General features: G+C 47.5%; 1 protein-coding gene across 3 annotated transcripts in view; it reads right to left on the minus strand.

Moving 5' to 3' along the window:
• Window positions 1-793: 793 nt before the first annotated feature.
• The window catches only part of LOC104056374 (zinc finger protein 501), a 37,728-nt gene continuing 25,345 nt past the window's right edge, over window positions 794-13,176 (minus strand). For 2 of the 3 annotated variants that reach the window (XM_054068410.1, XM_054068404.1), the window contains exons 2-3: window positions 4,437-4,540; window positions 794-3,225 (exon numbers count right to left, since the gene is read on the minus strand). In XM_054068410.1, coding sequence (XP_053924385.1) covers window positions 1,757-3,211 — 1,455 coding nt within the window. In that variant the 5' untranslated portion in view covers window positions 3,212-3,225; window positions 4,437-4,540 and the 3' untranslated portion in view covers window positions 794-1,756. The remainder of the gene's footprint in view (window positions 3,226-4,436; window positions 4,541-13,176) is intronic. The other variant, XM_054068419.1, reaches the window with a different exon arrangement.

A 13,176-nucleotide genomic window follows, 5' to 3' on the forward strand; every position in this document is an offset into this window, starting at 1 on the left:
ACAGACTGACTCCTTGGAGCAGGGTTGACACACAGACACAGACAGACAGACAGACTGGCTCCTCAGAGCTGAGGTGACACAGACCGGCTCCTTGCAGCAGGGGTGACACACACAGACACAGAGAAGTTCCTCAGAGCAGGGGACACAGACACACACAGACAGACAGACCGGCTCCTTGGAGCAAGGGTGGCACACAGAGTCACACAATGTAGACACACAGACAGACAGACAGACTGGTTCCTTGGAGCAGGGATGACACAGACAGACTGGCTTCTTAGAGTAGGGGTCACACACACACACAGACAGTCTCCTCAGAGTGGGGATGACACAGACAGACAGACAGACAGACCAGTTCCTCAGAGTAAGCGTGACACAGACACAGAAACAACACAGACTGACAGCCAGACCGGCTCCCTGGAGCAGGAGTGATGCACACAGTCACACACACACATAGAGACACAGACTGTCTCCTCAGAGCTGGTGTAACACACACAGACAGACAGACCAGTTCCTCAGAGCACAGGCTACAGACACACAGACACAACATAAAGACAGACATATGGACCAGCTCCTTGGAACAGGGGTGACGCACACAGTCACACACAAACACAGACAGACAGACAGACTGGCTCCTCAGAGCAGGGGTGACACACAGACAGGCACCCTCCATTTACAATGGCCCTTTCTTCATACGCAAGAACAGAAAACTGAATTATACAGAGAAAAAAAAGGTTTATTTAAGATGGAAACACATAGCTAGTAATAAACATAGCAACAGTATAGAGGAGGCTTATGTAAAATACAGTCATTAGCATAGTAATAAATGCAAATACAGTAATGCTAACTGTTAACACTGAGCTTCATATGTTAATACTTCACAAATAACAGTGGGCTAAAGAACATCCGTTATAGAAAGGACTACAAAACTGCAAACAGCCTCTGGACCGCCTGCAGGAATTCATCATGTACAGGCTCAGACTACGGCATCTTGGGGTGGGGGGATATTTTTTTGGTTAAATAAGGTAAGGCCACATTTTTGCCCATGTTTGTTGCTGTCCCAAGTTGGCAGGTGTATCATACTAGAGAGGGCAAATTTAGGAGAAGCTCCCTCAAACTTGTAATGGGCCGTGTTCCAACTGGAAATGCTTGTGCATCCATGTTTTCTGGGAACAGCCATGTCAGTTTTACGTTCCTCAGGTGTTATGTCAGCCAGGCTTTGCATGATGAGGTAGGAATTCTTTGTCCCATGTAACATTTGGGAAAGAGAAAGAAAAGACAAATAGATTGGAGTTCAGCTCTAGAACCTCAGGCTCAAAAGATTTGGAATCACCTTGTCAAACACTGGGTAAACGTACTGCACTCATGAAAAATAATGGCAGTTAATAATAAGAGAGTTCCTAAGACTACTGCAGTGTCTAACAAGCCAAAGTTTTGAGGCAGAACCAACCTGGAACTTTTTGTTTCAGTCTTCACTTTTAGTTGAGAAGTTATTTTACAGGCCTGATTCTCCCAGTTCTTACTCTACTGTATATTCACAGTCCACAACTCTCCTAGAAGCTGGTGCCCCTTCCTCAGGCTCTCAGCACTCTTACTAAACAACCAGTGCTTGGCTCTCAGGATTAACTCCTTGTTTCCAGATCTCCTAGTGGGTTTTGTGCCATTGGGGTTAAGCATCTTGCCCTGACACCAGAGTTACTATTTCTCCAATCAGTCTCTTCCCACTGTGGTTCTCATCACTCACCTTTTTCAGGCACTCTCAAACACTGCTATTGATTCCTGCTCCGAACATCTGCTCCAGCCCTATGGCAGAAGTGAGCATTCTCCTACCCACCGTACACTTATAAGGTTTCTTGGCCACATGGATTTTCATATGCACTTTAAGCGCTGAGCTTTTCCGGAAGCTTTTCCCACACTCACCACACTGGTAGGGCTTGGCTCCTGCATGGATCCTCAGGTGGGCACCGAGGGCTGAGCTGTGCCTGAACATTTTTCCACACTCCTCGCACTTGTAGGGTCTCTCCCCACTGTGGATCCTCAGATGCACGTTGAGAGCTGAGCTCCGGCAGAAGCTGTCCCCGCACTCCACACAGATGTAGGGCCGCTCCTCGGCATGCGTGGTCTGGTGCTTGGCCAGAGCGGAGTGGTTGCTGCACCTCCGGCCACACTTGGCACACTGGTAGGGATTGGGCAGGAGGCTGCTGTGGTACATCGGCAAGGCCTTCCCCCCATGGATCCGCCGATGAGTGGTGAGTGCCGAGCTCTGGCTGAAGCTCTTCCCGCACACAGGGCACTTGTAGGGCTTCTCCCCCGTGTGTGTTCGCATGTGGGTCACCAGCGAGGAGCTCTGCCGGAAGGTTTTCCCACACTCAGTGCATTCATATGGTTTCTCTCCTGTGTGGATCCTCTGATGCCGAATGATGGCTGAGCTGTCCCGGAAATGCTTCCCGCACTCCTTGCACTTGTGGGGCTTCTCTCCAGTGTGGACTCTGCGGTGTATGATCAAAGAGGAGCGGTCACTGAAGCTTTTCTCACACCGGGGGCAGTTAAAGGGTTTCTCACCCTTGTGACTTCGCTGGTGGACAATGAGATGCGAATTCTGGCTGAAGCTCTTCCCACATTCATTGCACTGGTAGTGCCTTTCTCCCGTGTGGGTCCGCTGGTGCCTGATCACATTGGACCTCTGGCTGAAGGTCTTTTCACACTCATTGCACTGATAGGGTTTCTCGCCAGTGTGGATCCGCTGGTGTTTGATCAGGTCCGAGTTGCGGGTGAAGCTCTTCCCACATTCGGAGCAGATGAAGGGTTTCTCTGCCAGGTGGATCCTCTGGTGCTGGCTCAGGTATGAGCTCCGGCTGAAGCTCTTCCCACACTCAGGACACTCGTAGGTTTTCTCAACCACCTGCTGAATCCAAATGGCACTGTTCCCACACACGGGTAGTTCTGGCTTTTCCCCTGCAAGGATAACATTACTGATGTGGGCTCTACCACTGTCCTCACGGTCCCAGGCTTCCATCCCACAGGGAGGTACCATTCCCCCTTTCTCTCCAAAAGGTGTCTCCACCTCACTTTCTGTCTCCAGCTTCTGCTTGTGGTCACGCCTTTGATTGGCATCCTGGAGGGTATTCCCTGTGAGCTTTCTGGAGGGGAACAGATGCAGTTCAGCTCTTGAAGGACTTTGCTGATGAAGCTTGCCTCTCTGATTGTCGCTCATGGTCCTGCCACCTGCTGGAGTGAACAGAGGAACTAGCAATGAATAACCCAACCCTGCTTCTCTGAGGGAGAAGCCCAAACAGGGCAACTGCAGAGACCTGCTGCCTGTCAGCCAGCATTTGACAACAGTGCAGGAGCCAGCCCCTCGTCATCTTCTCTGGGCAGTAAGGGTACAGAAACTGAGGAGTAAAGGAAAGGAGTATGACTCGAGGATAAGCAGCCACTGTGGCACAAATTACAGAGAGGGTCCTCTGTCATGAAGTCAAAGCCCTAAAGGACAAAACCTGTCACTTGCTTGTCCTCAAAGCTCCCATCTCTAGTGAGGTTGGTGAAACATCATCACTGCTCTCTCTGCATCATAACTACTTCTCCTCCCACTGCCTATGAATCACTCCTCTTCTATAAGCATTCCCATGCTTAATCAAGGAAGGAAGCAGCCAACATCACAGGAACACCCACCCTGCCAAGCAGACTATTTTCTTTCTTGTTTCCAGCCATAGCCCTTTTCCTTAAAAAGAAAACTCTGTGTATACTGCAGGAAATTGTATCTAGATTTTGTCTACAGAACAGATAGGCAAGTGAGTGGAATGATAAACTGTTTTATTAATCAAGCACAGAAGTTAACATTTAGACTGAGACATTTAGAGGCTCCTGCTTTTTCATTACTTTCAGTCATATGGAGAACACACCTTGGAAATGGATCCTGGCACGTGAGGTAAGCTGATTAGCTGGATGGCACTGCTTTTGAAGTTAACATCATCCTCTTACACCACACTGGTTATACTGATTTCCAAAGGGGTTTTTTTACAACACTCAGGGTTGAGAAACATTTTTAGTACAAATAAAGGTATAGCACTGGCTGAAGGCATGCACCCCAATGCAGCAAAATGACCAATAAAACATAACAAATACTGTCAGCGTGAAAGGAAGAAAAAACCACACATTGCTTAGTTGTGCCTTCTAACACTCTGAGTATAGTCTTTGCTGAAAAATTCATAGGATTTTATTTCATTTTGGATAGGCTCTTTTTGAAAGGGTATTAGATTCCCCAGGAGTGTGTTTCATTTTTATCATACCCTGCCTATGAATCTTCCTGAAAGCCGAATCTATAGAAGATGGGAGCAGAAGAGGCAGGAGGAGTGCAGAGCGTGCAGAACAGTACATGCCAAATCTTAGCATTCAGCTTTTTTCTTCCCTTCTCAGACATGTTCTATCCAATTTCTCACCTTGTGAGCAATCTCTCTGTCTTGGTGTTTAGCTGCTTCTGAGCACAAAGTTGTTTCTCTTCACTCCATCCAGGAAGTTAGAGCCAAGTCAGGGACTGCAGTTCCTGATCAGAGGAAAGAAAACAGATGTAATAAATACCTGTCATAGTGGTGCTGTAGAGTGAGATTACAGGAGAGTAAGTATTTAGGAGACAAAAGCAACCAGGGCAAAATGACACCCAGAAACATGAGTCAGGGTCACTGCCTGCTTTGCCACGCATGCCGTGACACCACCGTTTAGGTCCAATAACCACAGCCAGCTCATGTAACAAAGACAGGGTCAACTACACATGCTGCACAGAGCTGCCTGCCAGCTTGCTGCCTTCTCACAAGTATCTGTCTGGATGATCCTCCTGCCGCACTTCCAGACCAAAAATGCCTCCTACTGAGTTTTGTATGTGAATATGTTGATCTCTCAAACTATTTTCTCTCCATCACCTTTCTTCCTAGTGAACTAAATAAGAACCTAATGTAGTTAATGCAGTTCTGTTGTGCAGGCAGAGGAAATGCTCCCTTCACAATAGGGCTGCTTTCTGCATCTGTTTGGAGTCCTGTTTACTGCCTTGACCAGAGGAGTATTTTACATGGTTGCTCTCAGTGGCTCAGCCAGGCACGCACAGCTCTGGGCAAGAGTAGAGATTTTCATCTGCTCAGACATTATTAAGAGGAGCAGTCAGAAGGCAGAATTTCCTGTCCTGTGCTCCAGAAAAATGGGAAATTGGCTGCCTCATTCCACACTGAATTTACAGTGCTGGCAGTGAGCAGAAGAAAAATCACACACACCTGTTCATGCATGAACACTGTGATGATTTAGTCTGGCCAATTTTGACAGCCAACATGCAATCCCACTTCTCAAGGATCTCTTTTCAGAGCAGAAGTACACTGCACAGGAGTGGGGTTTGTGGAATAGAAAATTAAGTCTCTCATTTAGCTTTAGCAATACATTTGTGCAGTGGTATTTGTATGGAGGCATTTTAATATGCTGAGGGCTCAGTGATGTCCTAGAAATGCACAAGTTACAGAAGGAAAATGTTTAAAAACTGCATATATGAATTCCAGCTCTGCAATGGCGCTGCACCATTTTGGTCATGTGGATTCCCACCATGCCACCAGGAACAAGTGTAAAATTACTCAGGACTGGCTGTTCATAAGAAAAATAAATGTAAATCAGCATCTTTTCCTTCCAAAATGAGAAACAAACTGAACTGTCTGCTCAGTGGTGTAGCAGAAGAGGGTATTTTGATAGATGTTGGTTGCCAGTTCCTCCTGAGGGCAGAGGGAAGATTTCCTCACCTGCATAATGTCACCGTGATAAAAGAAGGCCCCTGATAAAATGGAGAGCTGACATTTTGTTGGCTCTGCCTCAGCCTGGTCCTTCCTGCTGCCTGCTCCCTCCTCCACACTGAATTTAGTGGGCATCACCCCTGGGGAGAGGTGTTTGCAGAACTCCCAGCGGCAGCTGCAAGCTCTGATCCCAGCTAAGAGGCAGGGAAGCTGAAGTCACCCTCCCCATACATCATCCCCCATCGATCTCCAAGGCAGTGCCACTCTGCAGGTAAGCCTGATCCTGCTGAACCATCCCTCTGAGTTTAGGAGGAGAGAAATATCCCTCCAGTTCAGTCTCTTCCTGCTGCCACTCAAGAGCTGCCAGTAGCACATGGTCAACATGCACCCTAAAATGGCGTGTGAGCACCTACAGAAGGCATAAAATGGATGCAGGAGAAAGCTGATTTTGCAAAGAGCCAGGCAGGCTGTGGGAAGAAGCAGCAAAGCATGTTGTGCAATGGGTAGTGAAGATCTATCCTTAAACAAGACAAGAAGCCTCGAACGCCACTGTACACCAGGCAGGGACAAGGTGCTGGTCTCCAGGGCAGCCATGTGTGGACAAAGCCAGGTCCCCAAGCAGCACCCTGGCTGATGAGGTCTTTAAGAGACCAAATAAGGAACAAGAGAGGTGACCCAGAGCATGGTGAGCACCCGCACTGTGGCACGCACCAAGCTCCTGCCGCAGGGGGTGGGCTGTGTACAAACTCAACGTCACACAGGTGGCCAACCCTGCCTTTCCTGACACAAACCCCAGCACTGGGTAGCAGTGGTGGGGACAAAGGGGAGGCGGGGAGAGGCGTGGACAGGAGAATGCAGGTGCAGCAGAGGAAGGAACAGTGGGATGAGAGGCGTCTATGACACCATCAGCCATGCCGCCTCCCCCAGCTCTCCTTAGAGAACTTGGTGGGGCAGGAAGAAGACGCAGGCAGGCACAGCAGCAGGTGACACCTCCAGCAGTGCAGGGGGCCCCAGGCTGTTACAGGTGTGAAATCGGCCATGTGGGCTTCTCTAGTTTTGTCTGGTAAGTAGGAAATGTTTCCTCTTCAAGCCAGGTTGTGAGGAAGGATGGCTGACCCATCTGCTCTTTACCTCTCCCCATTGCTCCTCAGCTTTGGCAAACTGGGGTTAAGAGGAAGAGATATGAGTACCCTTGAATGCCTCCAGTGCAAATATATCAGGTGCTTAAAATTTTGCAAGTCTTCACCCACTAGAGGCAGTATTTTATTCATCAAGGAAGGCCAGAGAGTAATCAAGGAGCCAGGGAGGATGACTTGGAGTGGAGCTAGGAGCCAGGGAGGTGGACTTGGAGCTGGATGTAGTGGGCAGAGGCTAAAGTGGAGCCTGGAGATGCAGTGACAGGGACAGCTGGGCCTATAAACCAAAGGCAGACATCTGGACTTGACCTGAAAGGCCAGAAGGGAAGGGATGGTCAGGTGAAGCAACAGAGGAGGCAGAAGAGGCCTGAGAGAGGAGCTTGGATAAAGAACAACTAGAAAGGGATATAGCTGGAAGAAATGGATAGGAAGGCCAGGCTGTTCCGATCACATCCTAGCAGGAGACTTTGGAGGGGTCCTGTATTCCCCAGCCTCCTCATTCCCCTGCTTTCTGCAAACCTCCACACCATCACCTGGCAAAGTGTGCTTCTCTCATCTCATACTGCCTCACCAGGTGCTTGATAACCCCTGCTGTCCTCTCGGGGGGTGGGAAGTTTCACGCTTCTGTTTGGTCCTGCTTCATCTACAGAGGTGTTAGTAAGATAGTGGCCATGAGGAAGTTTTTAAGTTTGTTTTTACCAAAAGAAAAAGAGACATCATAAGTTAGGAGACTATTACAGAGTTTAGATAGTCAAACTTGGAGCATGCCTGAATCACAGTCATTTTGCAACCTTGTTTTGTTCCCCCTGTGCCAGGATGTAGTAACCCAGCTTGTTAGTTACCTGGTTTCACTCTTTTCACACGTTTTTTGGTGGTTTTAGTCCCTGGACGGACACTGCCTTTCTAAAGACCAGCTATTCAGTATGTTATGTCAATCTTATTGACTTGGATTTATTTCCTGATCTCATCTGTATACTCTGGTATAGACAGAATGATTCCTTTCATCATGGACTTTTTACATACTTTGTGTTTTAGTGCTTCAAAGCTATTAGTAGGCTTATAATGATTTTGCAAATGGCAAAATGAGAGCAGAGATGTACTGAAGTCAAAAACGTTCACTACTTTTAGAATCTAATTTTGAGATATCTCAGCCCTCTCTTCTCAGAGTACATATGCCAATGTAGCACTTATTTGCCATTCAAAATGCACCACATGCAGACCCCAAAACTGCAAGACAGCTCAGCCTTCCTATAAACAGCAACCTACAAGGTAAGGAAAAGGCCATTAATAACATGCTAAGAAACCTATTACTTGCCTAGCATCAAGGCCAGGCTGGATGAGGCCTTGGGCAGCCTGATCTAGTGGGAGGTGTCCCTGCTTATCACAGGGGGATTGGAATTAGATGATCTTTAAGGTCCCTTCCAACACAAACCATTTTATGATTCTACGATCACACCAGAACCTCTGTGACACAGCCACACATAAAACCTACCTCTTGGAAGAGTTTACACAAAACTACCCTTGTATTTCCAGCATCTTCCTGGCTCATTCTTCCATATACCTTCCAACCTGTGGGAAATGAGGTAGATGTCCTGCATACACTAAGTGACTAACCCCAGCAACTGATTCCTTGCAAGAGCAGGTCCGGTCTCTACACTGAAGGAGTTGCAAGTATTAAAGAAAGAAGAGTAGGTTGCTGTGCACTTAAAGAACATATAAAAAGCATATGCAAGAATAGACAAAATTAAGATTTCACATTAAGCTTTTATTTGGGCACATCCAACCACTAAATGTTTGACTTCACAAGCTTTCTTCAAGTTCTTTACAACAAAGAACCAGCTTGAAGTTTTGCATATGGTTTCAGTGAATGCTTGGACATGTAAGGGCATACACACGTCCACTGGGACACACTCCATTATCTCAAGGAGTCTGGACCCACTTACCCAGAGGAAGAGAATTTGCAGAGGCTATACATTTTGAAAGGAAACCTTATCCTTGCTCCAGCCCCAACAGCAGAGTTGTATTCCCAGTTTCAGTCATGACCTCCAACACATTTCTCCCAGTCCAAGATTTGAATCTCCAGAGCTTTGATCATGGTCCCTCTGTCATGATCTGTCCCCAAAATACTACACTCCTTTCAACATGGCCAGATCAGGTTTTCCCCAGGTATAGACTCACATCTTAAGCATGTTACTGCATTTCCAGTGTGCCAGACCCTGCATCCAGAAAAGGCAGCAGAGATCTGGGTTTAGTCCTCCAGCTATTCTGAGTGCACCATGGTTAACATTTCCTCTTCCTTCTGACTCCCTGCAGTCTATTTTTCACCTTTATTCTTGGGCTGGGGCTGCACAGCCAGCCCTCAGGGCAGGAAGGTGCAGCAGCTGGGAATGCCACTTTCCAACGAGGAGTACCAGCAGTTCTTCAGGTTGTTCCGGGCTGCCCACCTTGCCAGCAAATCCTGCCTCCTTCGCATGCTGTTTGGCTGCAAGAACCCCCTGATCCAGAGACTGGACAAGTACGAAAACCATGGAGTTATCCCTGAAGGTAAAGCCAACTGTGATGCCCAAATGGATGGTGTCCTGCACAGCCAGCAATGGACCTGATAACTGGGAGGGGATGTAGACTTGGGAGCTGGTGGGGGAGAGGGTTTGGTAGCAAACCTGCAGTGAGGAGAAGACACCTGCTCATGAGCATCCTCTCTTACACTCAATCGCATCCACATGTGTCCCTAAAGCCAACCTCCTCTCATGCCTTGGGTCATGGAGATGATCAAGAAGTGGAGGAGTTTCTCATGAAGGTTCAGGGGGGCCCTGAAATGTCATGGGGTGGGGAGGAAGATAGGAGGGGTGGTTCATGAAGGGATGTCACTGAACAGTGAGATTACTGTTGAGGGCTAGTGGGACCCCAGCACTACAGTTTATCACTGAGTCTCTGTTTTTATTTGCCTCTTTCTAGGGCCCATATGCTCTGAACTGCCAGGAACTCCTTTTTTCCCTGACTTCTGCACCTTTTCTTTTTATCGCTGTCTTAGGAAAAAGTATTTCATTAAGGTGAGTTATTTAGCTATTCCCTGAAGACTGTGGTGTGCTGTGGACAATGAATAGGCAAAAGGGAAAGCCATGGAAATGAGGAAGTGGGACAACAGGAGGCTAAAAGACAGTGAAGACAGAAGAGCGCAGCCCACCTTCCAAGGGTGCTTACACTAAGCTGAGTAGCTTACATAGGTGTCACCTGCAGCCACGTGCCCAAAAGGAGACTTCACGGAAGGTATTCTTGAAGAAACTGAACCTTTGAGGACTACCTCTGTCCTCATCTCTAGCTCTCATTCCCAACCAAGTTGAGGCAATCTAGGTTACTGAAGGAAAAAAAAGGGCAATTCATGCAGGCTAGGAGAGAAAGTAAAAACAACTGTGAGTCACAAGAAGAGACTTATAAAGAGATTTGACAAGGAAAGAAGAAGAAGGTTCCTTTACTTTCTTGGGCTCATCTTTGTAGGGAATGGGAAAGATGGGATTGTACAACAAGTGCTAACCCCACAGAACAGAGGGGTGCATAGATGCCTGTTCCTGAAGTCCACTGCCTCTTACAGAGGTGCATTTTCTCCTCCATAGCGGACTGCATGCCCAGGGGAGACCGAAGTAGCTATGATTCCCAACTCCGTACCTGAGTTGAAGAATGTGCAACTAAATTCTTCTCACTCATATGCCACAGAGGTAACAGCCAGTGCCCAGCAGCAAGAACAGATGCCCAGAAGTGACATACAAGATCTCATTCTGAGGCTACAAGATACCCATGTGCAGAGTTCACTGCAGACACTTCAGCAGTTGTTGACCATGGGTAAGGCAGTGGGAGACGAAGAGTTGAAGGCTGCCACCCAGAAGGTGCTGTTGGCCCTGAACAATGCAAGTGTGTCTCAGTGGGCAACCAGCACTGATAAAAGGCACAGAGAAAAGGAATAAACAGCAAAAGAGGATCAGCATTGTGGCTCTTCCACACAGTATTGAGTCAGACATAACGTACCAAGGACACATGGGAAGACAGAAACAAGAGAAGGTGTCCTTCTTCCTAGGCCCAAAACATCATCAAGGTTGACAGTGCTTCCTGAGGCCCAGCGTGTGGGAACCAAGCAGAGAAGCCATCTTTTCCAAGTGCATGGCAAAACCCAGACATGTGAAACAATATTGCTCAGAATCCAAAGCTATTGTCCTCTCTGACATATCTGTATTTAAAATATATCTGCCATACAAATTTTTCATTGTTTAATTTGGGAGATAGCTATTCTTGAACAACACAAGCTGAAAACCTAACTTGGTTTTCCTGCTTCAGGTTGTACCACTACCACTAGCTCTCTGTCCTGCACAGAGATGTGGGGCTTGTTTTGTCATTCAGTGAACATTATGGGAGAACGCTAGCCTTTCTTAATCAATATAGGAGTTTCTGTTCCAAAGCATTAAGGGAAAAATATTTTTTGGAAGTACATCTGTGAAGATACATACATACACAAGGGTGCTCTGCAAATGCAGGGAGGCCTTATCCTAGGAGGGAACTGCTAGGCTAGTTTTCTCTTTGTACTGGTGTTTGCATGTGGTTGTCACCTAATTCTGAAACAGATGCTATGAAATACACAGGATAAATATTCACATTAAGAAGCTCCTCTTGTCTCTCTCTCGGAAAATCAGAGTCTGGTTTATGGGAACTTTGGCTGAAGTGCTGTTTCTTTTATAAACACTGGATATACCTGTAAGCAAAACCACATGAAGCCATCTGGAGCCAGCACTTGCTGCTAAAAGCTGAGTGGAAATTCTTCAGGAACCAGCTCCGGTTTTCTGTGTCTCTGCTCAGAATGAGTTTAGAGTTACCTCAAACCTACTCTATACTCCAGTGTTTGGGTTTGGCTTTTAAAAGACCCTCATTAATGTAAGAATCCCCTACTCACCCTTCTTCCCAATGACCTTCTTGTCATCTATTCCATTGAGGGCTATGAGGAAAAAGGGGCCAAAGGCAGCTCTCCCTGGGGATGCACTGCACAAGCTCATCCCCATGGAGAAGGTCAAGGATGTCTGCAATCCCTTGACTGGCTAAGTGATGTAAACACAGCTGAGTGAAATATAGGCTCTGCTTCCTTCATTGAAGGAACCCTTTAGAAGAAGTGCTCCTTATAAGAAGATCTCAAAATTACAGGTCCTCCATTTGTCCTGGGAAGTGTAATCTTTCCCAACGCTGAAGGCAGGTCACACACAGGAAATGTGCAAGCCCTCGAACAAGAGTGTTTCCTTGCTTTCATGGAGGACTGCCCAATGCATAGTCCTTACCAAGTGGGATCTCTAACAAAACACAGGCTGCCCTGGCCAGACCCTGGTACCTCTGCCTCTGTTTCTCCCTAGAAAGAGCCCAAAGCTGCGAGATCCCTTCCCAAGGCACCAAGCTTCATGTACCCTCCAGCTGCCCAGGCAATGACAGCTCCTCCAGTTCCAGGAGAGGGGCACCACGAGAGTAGTTCTCATAGCAGCCTTAGTGACCATCTCTGGGGAGACCTTATAGCCACCTTCCAGTACTTGGATAAGGATTAGAGGAAAGCTGGTGAGAGGCTCTTTATCAGGGAGTGCACTGACAGGATGAGGGGTAATGGTTTTAAGATGAAAGAGGGGAAATTTAGATTAGATACTAAGAAGAAATTTTTCACTGTTGAGGGTGGCGAGGCATTGGAACAGGTTTCCCAGGGAAACTGTGGATGCCCCATCCCCAGAGGTGTTCAAGGCCAGGTTAGATGAGGCTTTGAGCAACCTGATCTAGTGGGAGGTGTCCCTGCCCATGGCAGGGAGTCGCAGGGAGTTTGTAACTGGATGATCTTTAAGGTCCCTTCTAGCCCATACCATTCTGTGATTCTATGATCCTATCATTCTATGATCGCTGCCCTTGGGGCCTGACTGGCATCCCATGCGTGGGTTGGTACACATGTGGCGTTGCCAGATTTGGCCTTAGGAAGCCCAACACTAGGTATTTTACAAGGGCAGGCAGTGATATGACAAGGGGGAATCACAGAACCATAGAACAGTTTGGGTTGGAAGGGACCTTAAAGATCATCCAGTTCCAACCCCCCTGCCATGACGCATCCCACTAGATCAGGCTGCCCAAGGCCCCATCCAACCTGGCCTTGAACATTTCCACGGATGGGGCATCCACAACTTCCTCAGGCAACCTCTGCCAGTGCCTCACCACTCTCATCATGAAGAAACTTTTCCTTATGTCTAGTCTAAATCTACCCCTCTCTGGTTTATATC

The sequence above is a fragment of the Cuculus canorus genome, chromosome 1 (assembly GCF_017976375.1).
Source record: "Cuculus canorus isolate bCucCan1 chromosome 1, bCucCan1.pri, whole genome shotgun sequence".
Classification (NCBI taxonomy): Eukaryota; Metazoa; Chordata; class Aves; order Cuculiformes; family Cuculidae; genus Cuculus; species Cuculus canorus.